General features: G+C 35.0%; 1 protein-coding gene across 4 annotated transcripts in view; it reads right to left on the bottom strand.

Moving 5' to 3' along the window:
• LOC149801378 (uncharacterized) overlaps positions 1–20,091 on the bottom strand; it is a 106,936-nt gene that overhangs the window by 63,742 nt on the left and 23,103 nt on the right. The window contains exon 1 of one of the 4 annotated variants that reach the window (XM_089955445.1): positions 19,770–19,986. The exons of 2 other annotated variants lie outside the window; for them this stretch is intronic. Coding sequence is in view for 1 of the 2 variants with exons in the window: in XM_089955444.1 (XP_089811570.1) it covers positions 19,587–19,607 (21 nt within the window). In the remaining variant the exon portion in view is untranslated. Of the gene's footprint in view, positions 1–19,586; positions 19,709–19,769; positions 19,987–20,091 lie in introns of those variants that run through there. One more of the 4 variants, XM_089955444.1, reaches the window with a different exon arrangement.

The raw sequence follows: 20,091 nt of genomic DNA, 5'->3' as shown, positions 1-20,091 counted from the left end.
GCACCAAGTACGGCAGCTGCTACTACCATTTTCAATAAGTCCTTGGTATGACTACTTTGGCCACAGAAGCAGTCCCTCTGTGAAGCAAACTATACTATTTCCTTTCTGTTTTTAGCATCAGCAGCCATATTTGATATAGTCATTATTTTTTAAGGCCTTTTGCCTGGATGCTTCCTGTCAAATGTGGTAAAATTCTGCATAGAATTCCTTAATCACTGCGGGAGGGTGGGATTTTAACAAATAATGTTTAACTCCCTTATCGATTGAAAAAATTCCAGCCCTTGTTTTGTTGGGGAAAAAACTAATTATATCCATTATATTAGTTGAACAAAATTATCTTGATGAAAAAATATTCCAGTTGGCAAGACACATTCCACCCACACCCACCCCACAAAAAAATGAAATGATCAGCCCTAAGCTAACAAAACCATCCCTGGTAGAAAGGATGCCCTCAGAAGAGATTTGACCATGCTTAAAGTGCCTGATAGGCAACTTGATACCCAGCCTTGACCACTGGTCTGGGAACAATACCCCAAGTTAATCAATACATTGACCCTCTCATGAACCCTCTGCACAGGTGTATGAACTGGAATTTCTTCTTTCTGGGTCATACTAAAAGAGACAAAAAAAGATGCTTCCCCAGACAAAAAGAAACCCTTCTATATGAACATGCATGATTTAAATTATCTTCAATATATGAAGGACTTGTATTTATACAGCATGTGACCATGAATCACACACTGAAATTATTATACCTGTAGGGCTTTCTTTTGAATTGTTAAATTATTAGGGCCCCTCAGTGGACTCCAAAGGTCAAATACTTTGCATTAAGTACAATGAAACATCAATGTTGGAGTAAGGTTTAATAGCATATCAGCACAGTAGTGGCAATATGACTCAGATAAAAGCAAAGTTTTAAAAGTGTAAAGTATGCCTGTGTGATTCTATAATATAAGCTGCATGTATTTTCATCTCTGAAAAAAAAAATGAAACCACATGTCTGACATTTGCTGTGCAAGTAAATATGCAACTTTTCCTAGGTATGTATTTTCATGCCTTTTGTGACCATCTTTTCTTTGATATTATAAACCTTTTAATTTATATATTTTCTACATAAGTACCTGTAAAAATTGCTGATACAGTACAAGTAGCAACAATATGGACAACTGTCCTTACAAATTGAACTTAACCATATGGCAATGAACGGTCATTACTGGCACACACAAAAGACACGCATGATTCACACAGATATCAATAACAAAATGTATTACACATCTCAAGTGCAGTGAAAAAGACAGTAGTAGAAATCAGACTTTCAGACAAAACTAAAATACATTTATATTCAATCCATAATACTCAAAAGTTCTGCCCCTGACCAAGATTCCCTATTTATTTTTGTCAGCCTCTTCTATGTAGATCTGTGGTGTAATTTGTGCCAACTCTGAAAGGTCCAATTGTGGTAATTTGCTGCTAGGTGTAAAATCTTCTTAAAAAAATAGAAAGTCACATATGTTTTTTAAACCACACTTTAAAAATAAAAAGACCAAGACATTCTCAGCTGAAGCATCATGATGGTACACATCCCTGGGAAAAAGATCGTTTCACTGATCACCTCTTTGCAGGTAAACTGGTAATGTTGGACACCTTTACCTAAAATATTCTACTATGCAAATTTCAGACCAAAGAGTGCCCTGGAATACAGATATTCTGTAGTATCGATTAGCTCTTTTGACAAGTACAGTAACATGTACATGTTATCTCTCACACAAGCATCATTATCTCCTATCTTTTGCAAGTCAATCGATCATATTTCAAAGTTTGAAGTCTTAGTCACATACTGTGTAGGAGTTGTGCATACCTGAATGTCTGCACTAACATGATAACATTTTCCACGACTTTTCTTTAATTAGGGTTTAACAAGTGAACTGATTGATGTGCATGCCAACAAAACCATAATCAAAATGTCAAATTTCAAGTCAATTCATCATATACTGCAACAGCACTTCCACCGACAAGATTATGTTTCTAAAAGACATGAAAATTAAGATATACCCCAACCACTCAAAAAATGTGCTGTTACTAAAGTCACACAAATTGAATCAAGTCAACGTTACTCCACTACTCCACTTTTAACAACACTTTGCCATAAAAATTCATTACTGATGAAATTTTGAGAGGGTGGGGGTGGGGACAGGCAGATTCCTAGTTTCAATAAAATATATCCCTGCCACAATGAAAACTATTTTAAATGATGCAGAATTCATAAATCATAATTTGCTCCTTCGAAAGTATTCTAAACTGATATTGGGTCAAGCCCCATTCAAAATAACCAGAGCTAGACAACACCAGCAATTCTGTATCATCACAATAACATCACTGACATAAATCAGCTAAAAATATACAAGAAAGTCCACATTTGCAAAACAATCTGAACTTGTATAGGATATGGAAAATTCTTGGAACTGATGAAAACAAATTGTTTCTCTTTACATCTGTGCCTTTGTTCTTCTTGGTGTAATGAAGATAAATAAGACACCTACAAGGTCATGTTTTGCTTTGTGCGAATTTGAATTCCTTTATCAGTGGCAAAACTGGATAGGTGAAGGATGTACACTGTGCTTTCTTAATGTAATTACTTTACTGCATACAAGTCAAATGGGCCACAATCAACAGTTTGATAACCTATGATATACAGTAGAGGATACTACTAATGCAAAAATATTCAAGTGGAATAAACATTTTCCAAAACTAATCAAAATTTACATGTGTGCTATTTAACAATTTTAAGTATAAATAACTGTTACCTCATGACAGTCTAAAAAAATTTCACTCTAAAAAGATTGTGTGCAGCAATTAATTAAGCTGATATAGCAGGTAGAAGGAAACTGTGAACTCGTGTCAAACCATTTTGGGATTTCAACTCAGAATTATTTTATTAGATTTGTTTTATTTACTGTCATCAAAATCCCCTTGCAGGGTCTGAAATCAGTGTTTTGGAAAGTTGTGTGTATATGGCCTGAATAACATTTGAATTAAAGTTAAATGTTGGCATGAAAGTCTAAATCAGCTAACAGAAGAAGAAAACAACTGCTACATTTTTTCTCATACATTCTTTCAAGTCTGAAAAATTTTCTTACACTTTTAAGCAGCTAAACACCAAACTGAAAAAACAATCATAAATATCGTTCTGCACCAGTGATATTTTAATGATTGGCAAAAACTGATTATGCAATAATTTTAAAACTAGGTATTGTGTGCATTGCTGTATAATAATAATGAGTGCCACTGTAGAAACCAATGCAATTTGATAATTTTTTACTTCCAACAAATCATATTTCTATGTAAAAATTGCATTTTTACACGAAGCCCTCAATCTCTTAATGGCATCTGCATATACAGTGACACTTTTCAGTAATCCAGGTGTCATTTTAATTTTGAGAAATTTTCTTTTCAAAGAGTTACCAAGCAAGATTAAGTAAGATCTTTACGAAATAATGAGCCAAAGACTAAACAAATTTGTCATTTATTTTGTCTGGTCAGTGTTACCTCAGTTCACTGGTATTTTCAGTAATTAATAATTGACCAATTATACTTACTATTTGGTGAGCTTCAGCACTTGTTAATGGTACAATATGCACAAATATTTATTCTCAAGGAGTGTATATAATTGCCCTTTTGGGGTCAGTAAGCAGTACACTGCACAGCCAACAGGTCTTTTAATGCATTAGGATAACATGCGGCACTGCATATTTACCAAATACCTCAAAATAGTGCCCCCCTCCCCCATTGTCCTGAATCGTATGGACAAACTACACAAGAACACAAATTCTGGGAAGGAACATAAAAACAAGGAATTGCATATTTTTGGATTGTATGTATGTATTGTTTCAATCATGTTCAACTATTCTCCTGTATTGACAGCAAATCAGTGTCATGATACATGATTGCTAGAGTAAATAAAGCCATTCATCGATGAAATTAAAATAGGTTTTATTAACACCTCTAAAAAAATCCTTCTTAAAAAATATTTCTGCAAAAATGACTGAATAATTAAACAAGTTTCTTAGCAACTGCTTAACATGTCATGTGTGTGTGTGTACTGTTTACACACACACACCTCTCTAATGAAATACCCATGTCAGGTGGAAAGCTTTTGTCCATTTGTGTGGACAGCTTTTATAATAGCCCTCAAATGCATAATATGCTAAAGTCATCACAAACCATTTTAAGGTGCAAGAACAAGAGCATTTATGGCTTATAAGCCATTTTAGATGCAATACTAGTGTCAGCATGACATTGTACATGTATATGAAGGTTAATCAATAACCAAGGCAGGGTAGACTTGAATGTCTGAGTGGTAAGCAATGAAACTGCACTCAATCACACCTACGGCTTTAGATAAGATATTCAAATCATCATCACACATTTAGTTAAACTGCTTATATGCAAGTTTGAGCTGCTATCTAAATTAATGCATGGCTTAAGGCTGGTTCTGAGAGTTTCAAACTACCAGTTTAATGTAAGTCTCTATAGCAAAAAATAAGCCACAGAGAGCATCAAGCTAAGCAACGTGAAAACTTGAGCTGGGTCAATTCTAGGATATGCCATTGTAGAATTAATGCTTATTAAAATTCACACTAAAATTAATCAACTAAATAAACAAAACTGCAAATTCTCTGAAAGCAATTCATGTCCTTCATTAAACCATCCCTATATTTAGAAAATTCTGTTTTCTTCAAGTGGTCTACTGGTCTTGAAATTACTAGTGAGCTGTGGCAAATGAGACTAACTGATCAAATGAAAAATCATAAAATTATGACATTTTCTGGCTCTTAACTTGCAAAATGTCTAACACATGGAGATGGATGTGTGACAGCTCATTGGAAAGGAAAACCTCTCCAAATTAAAATGAGACCCAGATTACTTAAAAATCATGGTCAATGTGAAAATGTAAAGAAAATGAGGCCATGTGTGAAAGTATAATGTCCCAGTGAGTTACAAATCTTGTCTCTTTTTATACATCTTAGTAAGGGACCAAGTAAAAAAGGGTTTTCAAACTCACTGCCTTCATGATGATCATAATATTTTCATGGTTTGGACATATTTTATTCTCAAATTTGTGTTGGGTATCTGGTTTTATTGTAAGTGTTGTGGGTAAGTGAATGGTGCTGAATGAAACGACAACAGAGAATCATACTTATATCTGATGGAACACACACATCACAAGGCCAGATACGACTGCCAGAAAAAAATCTGCAAATCTCTTTACTTTTCAATATATATATATATATATATATATATATATATATATATATATATATATATATATATATATATATATATATATTGTAACAAGAGTCTCTTGAAAGGACTGACACTAAACTGGGCAAGAAGGAATTTCCAGGAATTCAAGATAAGACCTTTCTTCCTTTTAACTGCCAAGTGTTGAAACCAACCCTGATGTTCTTCAGCAATAACAAGCTTTTCAAATTAGCTGCTATCTTTGGACATACTGATTTCTGATCAGCACCATTTTCATTTAGGACAAATAAGACATCACTGGTCAAAACCCCATGTCATAATGATCATCCATTCAGGGGAGTGGTGACAAAATTTTCACAACAGCCATTATGATGGCAATATTGGAAGTATGACTGGCACCATTTTCATTTTTCAATTCATTTGATGCTTAAGTAAATTTATCTCATCTAATCCTCCAGTACTAGAATCATTTTAGACTGGCTTATTAGTGTTTTACAGTATGACTGCCTTCTTGTGGGCAGTACTGGAGTACTACATCAATCACATGGTTTAGCTGGTTGATTCCAGGGCAAAGCCCCTCATGGACAGAAGCCCCCTTACAGGGGTAGGACAAAAGCCCCTTAGGGCAAAAGCCACCTTGGGATAGGCCAAAAGCTCCTTGATATTTGATATTTATGGTATTTTCATTTTTATAGAACTGTTTATGTATTTGATTGAGATCGTATTTATTTAGTGTAAACTATAATTACTATGTTATACAATGGTCTCCCTTGAACTCTGTAGTAAATTTGTATGGTGTGTAATATAATATTTATCTTGTATAATGAATACAAAACAATATAATGCAATTATTATATATACTTTTTTCAAATAATACAGGCATATTTTTTAAACATCAAACAAAACAATGAAACTTATTAAACACGTCTGTGTACCTCACACTAGGCTACAAATCATTACTACATTTTTCCTGTAATTTTATATTTAAATAACTTATCATTGTGATTGTTGCATTCTTTGATATAAAAACAGCTTTTGAAGTGCAAGTCATTAATTGAAAGAAAAAAATATGGGTTGTGAGTAGATTCCCCATCACTTTTTAAAGAAATGGATTCTCATTCTTGTGACTTGCATTTTTTGACACAAAAAAACGGGTTTTAACAAATGAAGGTGACAGGTGTTAATGCAACACTGAATTGCAGCTCACTTGCAGTTCTGTTTCATTACACCTCTTTCTCAAAGACAACTGCCCACTTCAGCTTAGATAAATGCAACTGTAAACAATTAACTGTTTAAACGTGCCTTAATGCGGATTTATATTATTAAAAATATAAAGTATGTTATAACAGATTATATTTTAACAATTATATTACTTAGAAAAATAAATAATAAATTATATTTTTTTTATTTTAATCAAACACTCATAGTGATTGTGTGTTAAAATTGCTATGATTCATAGCAAATAACTAAAATGGTAAAAACTATAATACAATTATTTATTTCAAGAAATGTAACCTCTGGGGAGTGGGGGGTGCTTTTTGTCCTCCCCTAAGTGGCTTTTGCTCTATGGATCAATGGACTTCTGTGGGGGGGGGGGTCTGGGGTTCCGGGGAGTTTTTCTCTATTCCCCATATAAAACATATGGGCACTCAGGATGAACTTTAAGATACGTTTTTCAATGTGAATGCTGTATCAGTGATAAAAAGAACCACTGCCCTGAGTCTGGGACAACGAACACAAATTCTGAAAACCTTTTTAAACAATGTGAAAGCCCAGTCTGCCAACCAGAAAATATTAATATAAAATTTTTCAGTTAAAAATTATAATGGAATTTTATACATTCTCCTGGGACATTCCCATCTGTAGCAAAGTGTATGATGATTGCATGGTGCATGATGTCATACTAGTCCACATGTGTGCATGACTCAAGTAACCACAGTCCATACTACATGTACCAGCCTTGAGGGTGAACCCTTAAAGAAACAAGACCTGGAAATGTATATCCTTTGTCAACACACCAACCTATGTAGAGATTTCTATCACTGGCTTGATACAGTGAAAATGCCTATGATATAGTAATTATACTTTCTTATTGGTCTGGTTAAGAAACTGACACTAAAAATACCTAAAGATCTAAGCAGTATTAATTAGCCTTTCTCACTGGTCTGTTGAAGAAGTTTATTATACTTGCCAATGAGCATGTTAACAGCTGCTTATAATGGCAGTTGCCCCAGGAAGATGATTCAAATTATTTCAAAAGGCAGAATTTGTATGCCTCTGTTTAGACCAGGGATAATTGGCTGTTAAAATTCAAATTATCTTTCTAAATGTTGTGAGGTCTACAACACATTTCACTTTTAAATGATACAAAATATGACTTAATTTAATAATTTAATGGAAAGTAAAGAAATGCATACAATACTGCATTTAATATGTATTTGACAGGTGCAACAGAAATGCGGTTCAATCAGTAATAGCAATTTTTGGCAGATACTTAGAAACAGGAGTTTGCCCTTGAAAATATACCAAGATTTGTCACCTTTTACAGTCTACAGTAAATTATATTTTACACATTTTAAAGATGTTAAACTGAAAAATGTTACAGTAGATAAACTTTTAGAAGTTCAAATATATGTTATGGTTCTATAATATCAGTAATGTTACCAAAAATGTCATTTGTGTGCTGAACAAGTTCAGAACAGTGAAGGTTCAGATCCTACCAGCATGGGTCAGCTACCATGGTGTGTCCTTAGGCAAGTCACTTTACTCCAATTGCCTTGGCACTAAATAACCCACTTGTGTTGCTGTACCATGAAGCACCAAATCAAACTAAATCAAAAAGATGTCTAAGAATATCCAGTTACTAATTTTTTTGTTTAAATCAGAGAATACCAAACTGCCCAGCACAAATAATACTTTATATGGGCTATATTCATCTGTATTTAGATATACAGTATTTTGTAACTAAATATGTAATTAATCAAGGGCAACAGAGAAAATTGGTTTGTAACTAATTGTATCTTCAACATAAAAGACTTTATTATTTATTTCACTTTCAAATAATACAATTTTTATAAAAAGAAAATGAAAATAATCAATAAAACAACAAAAGCTGACATGTACCATGTTTCAGTACATGTATGTATAATTTTCACTTTTTATACTATTTTTACTATTTTCATGAGAGAATGCACATTTCAATGTAGAAAAAATCTACTCCATCATGAAAACTTTCAAGCATTACTGTAATGTTGATAACCTATCATGAAACAAAGTAATTGTATCAATCTGCAATCATTCAGTTTTCGTCAGAAAACAAAAAAGAAGTTTAACTGTTTTTATCTCATCTTAAATCACAGTATTTAAAACTTGATTTGTGATTATTATGACAATGAATGCTTCAATGGCTCAGCATGGTGTTTCAAGGTAACAAGCTTTGATGTGCTAAGCATAACTACAAGTGTATGTCAGGTATTTGTAACCTACAGCCCACAACCTGGCTTAAAAATCACTGATCCAGCCCATGCCCTAAAGGAAGTTACACATGCCTTGTTCTTGGTAAATCTGCAATTCATTCACTTTTCTTTGGAAGATAAAATTGGTTCTTTTCTTTATTTCTCATTTTAAATCACAGTACGTGATACTCCTTTGTGACTACAAGTGATTAATGCTTCAGTGACACACTGTGGTATTTTCAAAGGAAGTCTGTAGTGGCTAAAGCTTTGATATCCCCAAGATAATTATAATGCAATGTCTAGGTAAATTTTAGTTTCAACATGGAGATATATATACCGGACCTGAACTTTCACAAAGCACCAGCTGTTCAATCTTGAATCTGAATGAACAGTCAGACAAAATATCAACAAGGGCCATTTTAGAAAATTGTACTGACAGAGTCTAGCTAATCATCAAAATGTATTAAGAACAGAGAAACAGGAAAAACTATGTTGTACTGTAAACCATATAAATGTAAGGGAAGAAATGATAACCACTGCATTATAAAAAATGGTATACATGTCATTTCACAACGAAATTGGACCGAAGCATAAACATTTTTAAATTTAAGATATCACACATCAAGTAAGAACTAAGTGTTTGACATGATGTAAGGTTGAGAAACAGGGTAAATAATACATTTGTCCTTGTTCTATTCAATAAAATGATATACTCTGGTACATCCTTAAAATTAAAATTTGCTTTATGAAAGCTAATGTGCTGAGACAGAAAATTTCACCATACATGATACCAAACATAACTTAATTTAATGAAAGGCAAAGGCATGCAACTGATTCAGCCATGATATTATCCCCCCACAATTTGACTGTTGATGTCACACAAGCTCCAAAGACTCATATTTTGTATGTAATACAATAATTTTCTTAAAATCTTTTATAAAGAAAAAAAATCACACACAAGTGCTACAACCATTTTAATTTTCATGATAAACGGGGAAAGCAGAAGCCATACAAAGGCTTAATTTTCTTTAACGAAATGAATATGTCTGATCGCACTTGCCAAATGCGATCAGACATTAAACTGCTAAAAATGTAATGCAAGTAACCAGTACTGCTCTAAGTATTGCATCACGGGTGTATTTCAATATGGGCTGCTGACATTGTGACATATTCTTGAAAATTTGGCCTGAGGTTGACTAACTTTGAAACAATCTCAGCATTATCTGTGGTCACTGAAATCTGCGTAAAAGTATTTGTACTTTTTAACTTTTAATACATGACAATTCCAACAGTATATACCTCTGCAAGTTTATTTGTTGCTGTGACTACTCTATATCTAACAACCATTTCAATAAAACATGTATCAGTCATTTAGTGAGTGGGCTATCAATCAAGGTTTTGGGAATTGTAAAGGAATTAGGTATAGCCACATTGATATATCTTAGCAACAAGGAGATAAAAAAAAAACACCTGCTAATCAAGCACTGGTGCCTGCTGATCATTTTACTCAGAAGGCTTTATAAATGTGCATGTGCTTTGAGCCTCACTTTATTACATTGTAATCGAAATCTTCCCACAATATCTGCTACACCTGCATTTTACTATGTACTATATTTAGCAAAACTGTGTCAAGAATTTGGGGCTTAATTTGTTTGTCTTCAGATACCCATGTCAATCATCCTTCATCAAAGTCAGCCATTTTTCTGTGTTGCATACAGATGTTTTCTATTTCATCCCAATGTACTCTTTCCATGGCAACTTTACATAATTTCTTTTGGTGCCAAACATAAGGCTGCAGATAAGCCTGATTCTAGCAAGACTGACAGACTGAAAGTGTGTGTGTAATATGGATTTTTAACATACCTTTAACAATGTGAGTCCTATTGCTATGATGTCTGCAGTGTAGCTGTTTATAGTATGTCTAGCACTGGGGAATGATGCCACAGACACATGGCATCATGTCCCACTCGGTCATATTATCCTAACACTGGGCCAACAGGCCAACACTAACCTCCTAATGCTGAGTGCCAAACAAAGCAACTGCTAGTACCATTTTTAAAAGTCTTTGGTATCACTCAGCCAGGGTTCAAACCCGTGACCTCCAGGCAGAAAGTAGTTGATGCATTTAGTTTTTGATAGAGATTTATGGAACAAATAAATCAATAGAAAATTTATGTCCTTCAAAATGTGAGAAAAGAATGGAACATTATTAGCCTTGTGCATTCTGATTTATTTGTTGATTTTGTTGTTTTACCCGGTGACGGTGACGCTCTTTTGCCAAATAATGTTTGTTGCTTGTGAGGGGTTTCTCATCACATAATCGTAACAAGTGATTGTGATTTCTGGGGTATAACATCATTATTAGTACATGTTAGGCCATATATGGCAGGAGGTACATTTTGGTGGAGTAAGAGCCTTGGAAGAATCACAGACCCAAGAGAAGCTACCGGCAAGCTTTCTCACATATCCACCCTAGTTGTCAAGACTCCAGCCCACATTGACAGAGGTGAGATGTTAGCAGTTTATAAAGGCAAGCGTTTTAGACCACTTGGCCATCCACCTCCAGCCATCAAAACAAAGACCTTTGTACACAGCTCCAAAACAAATGGATTTTGAGCATGAACCCACTGTGAAGAAGTTTATAAATGTAGTAAATGTAGTATGCAGTGCTGTGTTGCTTAAAGACAACGTGAAAAAATGTTAACTGAACATGGCCATCTTCAAGTTTCTTGGCAAATTAATTGATCTGAAATGAAATTAAGCCAACTGAAAAAATTAACATAGGAAAGATGTAATCTCTTCCTTTATTCCTTCTAAGTGTGCACAAATTTAAAAACTGGTAGGGTACGTCAATGGGAATTGTTATAGCTTTAACATCACAAACAACCAGAATTATCATTTAATTGCCTTACTGTTTCCTTCTATTACTATAATACCAAATATTTCATCACAATAATATTTTAATCAGACGACATATATCTTGGTTTCCAAACAATACACGTGTAATGCTCTGAATTACTGCAAGAAAAAGTTTCATTTTTAGGACTGGAACTGCTAGTTTTTGAGGAACAAACCCTGGACTGCAACTTTCAAAATCCAATGGGAAACCCTAACACTATATTGCACTGATTGTTCAGGGAGTAAGATGATGACCCCCCCACCAATCATGCATATCAGGGGTTTGCCTTAATCTTTTTAAAGATGACAAGACTTCTGGCTTCAGTCTGTTATTGTTGTTGTGTGTTTAACACCATTTTTCAGCACATGATTGGCTATACATGGCAATCAGTATAACTGGTGGAGAAAGATCCAGTGAAAACCCAGACAAGAACCACTAAAGGACAGGAAGCAACTGGCAAGCTTTTCTGCACCCACACATTGGCTGGGTCCCCAGACTAGTACTAATATTAGTACCCTTACTCGTACCTCGTGGACAGGGTACTAACATGAGCATATACGTGTTAATGGAGCAAGCCAGGTGTGATTCACACCCGGCACTCTTTTAGCCTAATAATAACACTTTAAACACATTCCTTGCATATAATCCCATAAACTGAGTAGTCCTCTTATTTAATACCGGAAGTATCGAAAATAATTGTAGAAATAGTTGTAAAATCTCGTTTACCTTTTTTAGCCGATATTTTTGTTTAGATCGTCCGCCATATTATTTCAAATAATGATTACTTCCGTTCTCAGCCTCGTTTGTTTGTGTGCCATATAAGGACATTGATGCCATATTTGGAAATGTAAACAAATCGTAGTAAAAATTTGGCCCCATTTGTGTCAGAAATTCTGCGCATTAAAAGTAAATACAGTTTATCTGCAACTTTGAAGTTCCACCAAGAAGCGATTATTCGCACTTGATTGATAATAATATAGCGTAGAATATCCAAAATATGGTCTGGCAAGCCTTACGTAGAAAAGGGGTCACGGCGAGAGTCTCACGTTATCTGTCATGGCGGACAGGATAAGGTTAGAGTAACCATGCCACTTTATTTTATCGTGTAAGGGCTTAATAAATTCAAAATAAGCCAAACTTCTTTCACAACATGATTATACTTATGTAGTTGATTTCTACACTGTTTGTTTTTCTGACTTTAGTGATGGTTTTTTTTGCTCCATTACATGATATGGGATCAGTTCGTAGCCTCGACCACAACAAATCAAGTTGAGGCTACGACATCGTAGCTATCCCCAGACAAGCTCACACAGACAAGAGGTGAGATGGCAGTGATCTATAAAGCAAAGTGCTTTACTCCATTTGGCAACCCAGGGTCCTGAGGCTGAGATCTTAGAATTGGGTAAACAACAACACATGGAACATTGAAAACTAGATTAGCAAAAACACAGATCTATACAAGGTTTGTTTATGGGCCAGTAGGTAGTACAATTATAACCATGTTAAAAACTAGAAAGCATACTCAAAAATTTCACTAAAGTTCCAGTTTCTATAATTATCTTACTGCATCAATAAACAACATGTGGTACATTTGTCGCAATAAATGGTTTTAATTTTTCGATCAATATAACTATTGAAAGTGCTGGTTATTCTTTAGTGAACTAAAAACAATGTGTGTGTGTGATTTGGACTTTTAATGTAACTTTAACAATTTTTCAGTCATATCACTACGATGTCTGCAGTGTGTCAGTTTATAGTGATGCCTAGCACTGTGGCATCATGCCGCAGACAAGTAGCATCATGTCCCACCCAGTCAAATTATCCTGACACCATACCGACCAGTCCTAACACTAACCTCTTAATGCTGAGTGCCAAGCAGCTGTTACTACCATTTTTATGAGTCTTTGGTATGACTCAACCAGGCATCGAACCCATAACCTTCTGCACCCGGGGCAGACGCTCTAACCACCAGGCCACTGGATCGGACTAAAGACAATGTTGGTAGCAGAATATCAAGTAAACAAAATAATAGTCAAGAAATATTATGTAAAAGTAAGAAATTTAATAACAAAATTTCAACATTAAATTCATGAATTTAATCAAGATCTTTATATAGCTGACTTGTAATAAGTGCATTAGATAATGATATTCTTATGTTATATTACATGGCAGATTTATAGTTTACCCCATTCCCCCCACCATAAACATTTTAATGTCTAGAAAACATCTCATGATTTCAAGGGATGACAGGGTTCATTAACTTGCCTTTTTACTTCTGGTCCAAGTACCCACACTAAATAAAACTCACAAGTTTGATAATACAAACTGAATGCGCCCCCCTCCCATGTTAGATTACATTTCAACATTAAATTCATAAATTTAATCATCTGTATATGCCTAAGCGCAGTAAATGCATTAAATAATTATTATTTATGATATTCTTATACTCCATAGCATATTTGTGGTTAACCCCAACCCCCATAAACTTTAATTGTATACCCCAGGTCTAGAAAACTATTTTTATGAATCTGACATAATGCCAGGGTATATTAACTTGCTTTTATACTTTTGGTCTAAGAATCAACACTAAAACAAATAGACCATTAATGGGGCCCCCCATAAGTTTGATAACAAATGAAAAATGTGGGGGTTCAAGAACATACTGACAAATTTTCATCACCCCAATTTTTTTTATCAGCTGAACATAGGAAATTAAAACTTGCATTACATTCTCTCCCACTTCCCCCCTCCATACACACAGTCTGAAAATTGCAAATAACAAACAAGAATAAAAATCGGATGAAATGAACAGTCATAGAGTTTATTAGTTCATTTTCTCTATAGTTAATAGTTGCATGTGTAAAAGTCTCTTTCATGTTTCCGTAGCACAATATAAGCCAACACATTACATATAACCTTAAAAAAATCCAAACCTTTTTATCCAAATGAGAGTTAGTCATGAAATTCATATTTTCCACATTTTTGTTTTACTTCTTCCTCAGGCACATCCAAAAGTCATTGCGTTTAATGGTTTATTTTCCTTTTAGCAAGTGCACTATTAAGTCTTGCTCTTGTTGCAGCAAAGCTGCAAACCAACAAATTATGCAAATCGTTACAAAAACTGCAACAACTCCCTGTGAAATCCAAATAACATCCTTATTTTAATGCTTCTGAAAGTAAATCTGCAATTTCACCATTGCTTTATTTTACTTTTTCCAAAAGCACATTTCTTGAAATGCAATGCTTGCAAAGTCTGGACTTCTGAATTCATATCCAACAAGCATTTTCTGACTAAAAGTCTTCAGTGATAGATAGTTTCTTTTGAGTGACTGTTTGGTACATAGGATGGAGAACACGCTCACAAGGCACTGACACAAGTGGGATGGCCAGACCATTAACCGCAAGCTGAACAAAGATGGGGAAAATATCCCCTCCCTCTTTAATCAGTAGCTGACTAATTTCAGTCAGCCTCTTCTCTTACGTCTTGAAATGTAGTGTTTGAAGCAAAGGAAAGATACCCTAGTTTCCTCAAGGTCAATCAAAGGATTTTCCCCATTCCAGATGTTCAATGAGCCTCTCTGAAGATTCTTAACATTAAGTTCTTATTTCTTCATTGCCTTAAGGCAACTTTATGGGATGCAGGATTGTAGAGAAGTCTTTCAAGATTTGCATACCACATGGAGAGAATCTTTTTCTCAGCTCGGAATCAATACATGCTACAAAATGTTTCCAGAGGACCTTTACAGACTATTTGGCACCCTGATGATATTCTTTGGGTTGTACACCTGGTATTTTCCTGACATGTCAAGCTGATCATTTAATTCAGTCACATGTGGTGTGTACCCATCAGCATTACTGACATGATCTTTGAGTGCTTCCAGAGTAGCATCAAGTATTATGAAGCATATACTCAACCTGATCAATGTCCATGTCCTCCTTCTGATGTTGTTGTTGCTGTTAATGGAGTTTAATGCCATCTTTCAGCACATGATAGGCTATACATGGCGGCCAGTATTAATAATGGAGGTAGAACCTGGAAAACCCCTGGAAAGAACCACCGACCCACGAGAAGCTACTGGCTGAATTCGAGACTCGAACCGATGCAGACCTCCTTCTGAAATATTGCAACTGGTTATATTTTGTATTTCTGTACCTCAGCTAAGATGCCTTTTGATTCAGCAACATTTGCAGAATTATTCTGAGGTGCAAAAACTGAACATCCTGACCAGCTCTTAATGGCTTGCAAAAGCATCATGGTGAGATGTCATCTCATATTAATAGGATTTTTTAAATCCTTCTTTCCCATGATCTGGTACATGTCTCTCATCTTCTGATAGCAATGACCTTAATATATAAAGAAGTTGAAGATTGAGACCAAAACAGACTGGTACTTTAGCACATAGGCTGTACTTGCAGACCAGCATGCTATCAAAGCTAGTTTATGTGCAGTACACCAGACACCCATTGTTCTTTTCTTTCAGCTGCACACTGAAAGACTCCAGATTTTGAACCCACCAGGACATTAACCCCATTAATTCCCAAACCAGTCAAGTTATTAATGTCATTGTCATGAATATCAAGCATGGCTTTCCCATCTTGCATCAGAATATAACCAATTTATTTTTGCACAGCAAAATCCAAAGAATCATCCAAAAGATGCCCAGGTGATGCATGGACTCAAAACCTTCTAGCAAACTAAAGTGGCTGCTGCTTGTATCACATACATGATATGTATGTCAGGGTATCACTCTGCAGGGCTGAGCAACCACTGCATCTAAAACAAGAAATAATTAACCAAGCTTTAGAACCCATGACATAGCTCATGTAATTCAGATTTGCAGAACTAAGAAAGTACATTCTGAGGACATTCAAGATACAAAATCTAAGTATATTTTTGGCCATTCTTATTACCAGCTAAAGAAGAAATGTTTATGCCTGGTCCTTTGCATCCTCCTGCAGCTATGTTATGACCTGTATCATGTATGGTGACTATCGCTACACTAAATCTGAAACACTGTATCAACAAAGTTAACGCGCACAATTGCATAGCAGCTGGTATGTGATAATTCAATCAGCCGGCAGAACTACAAATTCTTCATCATCTTCACTTATTGGCTCTGATGCCCTTACTTTTCTATGAAAACCTTCAACTGCATTTTTCCCCATGAAATTAGTACTTTCACTTACAAAATGGTAACGTATCTGATACCTATGTGATAGCCCATGCACTCTGTATCATTTTTGATGCTATTTTTATATACCCAAAAGAGCACTGGTCATAGTCTGAACCATTCCATTAATGAAAAGTTATGAACAATTCTCCTAAAATAACTGTTTAAATTATCAAAATAGTATTTTCAATACTGTCTCTCACGTTTGTTATGGACACTGCTAATATCACATTCATTCGTTCACTTGTTTGAAAGTCAGTAAACTCATCCACATTATTCACTCTATCATCTCTACGCTCTAACAGACAGCCATTTTAGTTCAGCCACAAATAAATCAAATGAAATGAAACCTAAAGTCTAATACATGAGTATACATGGTTTGTTTAACAAAGTAATTCCTGAAACACTACTATTTATATTTACATGTGATGTGCACATGTGTGCAATATCCAGGTGTTCAGTATCATAGAATACTGAATGATTCTGAAATCTAAAGTTAACTGAGAAAAATGGAGTATATAACAAAAATATTTTTTTATAAACTTGCATTTTATCTTTTGGTAGAGTACAAGGTTACTGTGTTGTAGAACAAATGTAATTCTCTTCAATCAGAGTAATATATTTCTTTAACTTCATATGCTTTTTAAAGGAAGAAAACTGATTTTGGAATCTAAGGAGTGAACGGTTCAATTACTTTTTCATCTTACCCAAATCTTGAGCAATAAGAGTTGGCATGCACACAAACATATAAACACTGACACATCCTAACAGACACAGTGGTAAGATGGTGGGGGAAGAGTCCTAGACAGATAGATTTTACCTTAAGTTCGATTAGCCAGGAAACTTTCAGAAACATTTTCACTGCACATGTGCATCACTTTTGTCATCTGCATCATGAAGCTAGCATCTACCTGCTCCTTACATTTTTCTCTGCAAGTTTCCAGATTTTTTTGTTAAAGAATACCTTAGGCAAGAATGTATTCTCCAGATACCTCCTGGTGAACATGGGCATCATCATCAATCCCTTAACCCAAGGGGTCGTTGAGGCACCACAGTTTACTTTACAACCAATTCTCTCCATCCTTCTCTGTTCTCTACTGCCCTTTTGGGCAGCTCAGAACAAGTGCAGATTTTAAAAAAAATGCTTAGAAGTGATCATTAAAAGATTCTTCACGTTTTCAGTCTTCACACTTGCTCAAACACAAGCAGGTCATCCCAACAGATGTGCTGTCTTCCATGGAAGGAAATTCTTTCCTCCATCTATTTCTGAAAACACAAATCTTGGCTACTTTCTTTTGTTCTTCTTCATTTGCTTTCTTACAAGATATACCTGAAAATTGGCTTCTGAACATGTTACACAATGCCATTATTTAGACAGTAAGACGTCACACCCAAACACATAAATATCAGGTGAAGTGTCTTACATTGTATAACTATGAAGGTCATTTAAAATAAATTTATTCATTACTAGCAAGCGACCCAATAATCTGCCTGATTAACAAAGTAAACACTCAAGTACAAGCAAACTGAATACTCTGTCCACTTCTGGTTTCTAGAAGTCTACTTCAGTAAAAACTTATATCTGCTTCCAATATGTGCAATGTCTACTTTTAACATTTCAAAAATAAGTTGATCAAATAAATAGGAGGAACTCTTGTATACATGTGTTCAAAGAGTCATACATCCAAAATTTAAAAAATTGAGATTTTCAGCGACCATGAACTACATCAAATCTCTTGCTTGAAAACAAAGACACCATGGCGACCGTGTTGCTGAAGAAACTCCTATTTTATTCCAAACACAAACAATTTTACAGTATTTGGGATCCCCTGGTAACAATCGGGTTATAATCTGACTATACTCTCCATTTTGTCTGTGCCCCCCCCCCCCACAACCGATTTCAAAAATGGAAACCTTTAATGTGATAAAAAGTGCAAGGAACTTAGTCAATTCATTCATTGATTTACAATTTCTAAACTGACTGTTAGTAGTGTCTTTAACACCATCATCATCTGCTCGTTTCACACTTAACAAAAGTTTTCAAATTAACAGACGGACATGCTTGAGATCCATTTCCAGTTCCTGGACAAATCCATTTCCAGCAAAGGGGTGTGTGCACAAGAACAGATGTACATACATATGTCATCTGCTTCCGATATTTACAATGTTGAATCAAGCAAAGGAAAAGAATGACAACAACCAATTTGCCTTTCACGTGGATTTAACAAGCAGTTTGATTTCTATGTTCATGTGTGCAAAGGTACATAATTCCAAACTCTCAACGTAATGGTAATGTAGGGAATTAACCAGCAGTTACCGAATAGGATGAACTATGGCCGATGGAAATAAACTAGCCCACAGTGTACGCAGTATAGCAAAGTGTTAGTATGGAAAGTCTGTTGAGCATAAAAGGTGCAAGGGATGCCAGAATTAGTGGCATTCTGGTCAGTCAGGTTAGAAATTATAAGTCAATGATTCAATTAACTTAGTTATGTGCACTTTTTATCACAATAAACGTTTTCGTTATTGAAATCAGTAGGGGGTACAATCAAACGGGTTTTTATAGTCAGACTATATAACTTACAAATCATTCATTCAATGAATGAAATTATGTTTTAGCATTTTTTATATCCTTCGTGCCTTTTTTTAAAACAAAATCGGTAGGGGGTACAAACAAACGAGATCGTGTTAGAATACCACAGGCTCTGAAACTGTCAATGACAGTTCCGCCATCAGTAATGTTAGAAAGAAAAGAAAAAAAAGCGGAGACTTGTTAGTCAAACGAGATACGATACATACGTGCAAAACTCGGGAAGTCATATGTTCAAGATATTACATCTTTAAGATTTTACGATTAAAGCAATATTCACCCTGCAGTACTTTCATTTCACTATCATTGCAAACGGGTTACATACAAGAAATAAATAGAACCGATTAGTCATCAAGATAGAACTCCCACACAAATATAGAAACTAATCTCACCTGCTTTGAATATTTGTCAGCGTAGCCATAATCACTTGTAACGTTTAAGAATGAAAAGCACTGAATCCCAAACGCAGAAAATCATACATTAGCAGAAGTTTACCAGACTAACTATTTCCTCGCATGTTCCGAAATAACTCCATTATTTGAATTTATAAATTTAACAGTTTACCGACCGACCCATGTTTACTACTTCCCATTGACTGGTTTTTTGTAAGTCATAACGCCCAGGTCAATAAAAGAAATACGAACCCAGTCTCGATGAAATAACCCATGACGTCACGTTCAAGGAGTGTAACGGGCGGCCCACTCTATAGGTATT

The sequence above is a fragment of the Sinohyriopsis cumingii genome, chromosome 4 (assembly GCF_028554795.1).
Source record: "Sinohyriopsis cumingii isolate HCF-2022 chromosome 4, ASM2855479v2, whole genome shotgun sequence".
Lineage (NCBI taxonomy): Eukaryota > Metazoa > Mollusca > Bivalvia > Unionida > Unionidae > Sinohyriopsis > Sinohyriopsis cumingii.
This window is presented reverse-complemented; position numbering and strand designations above follow the sequence as displayed.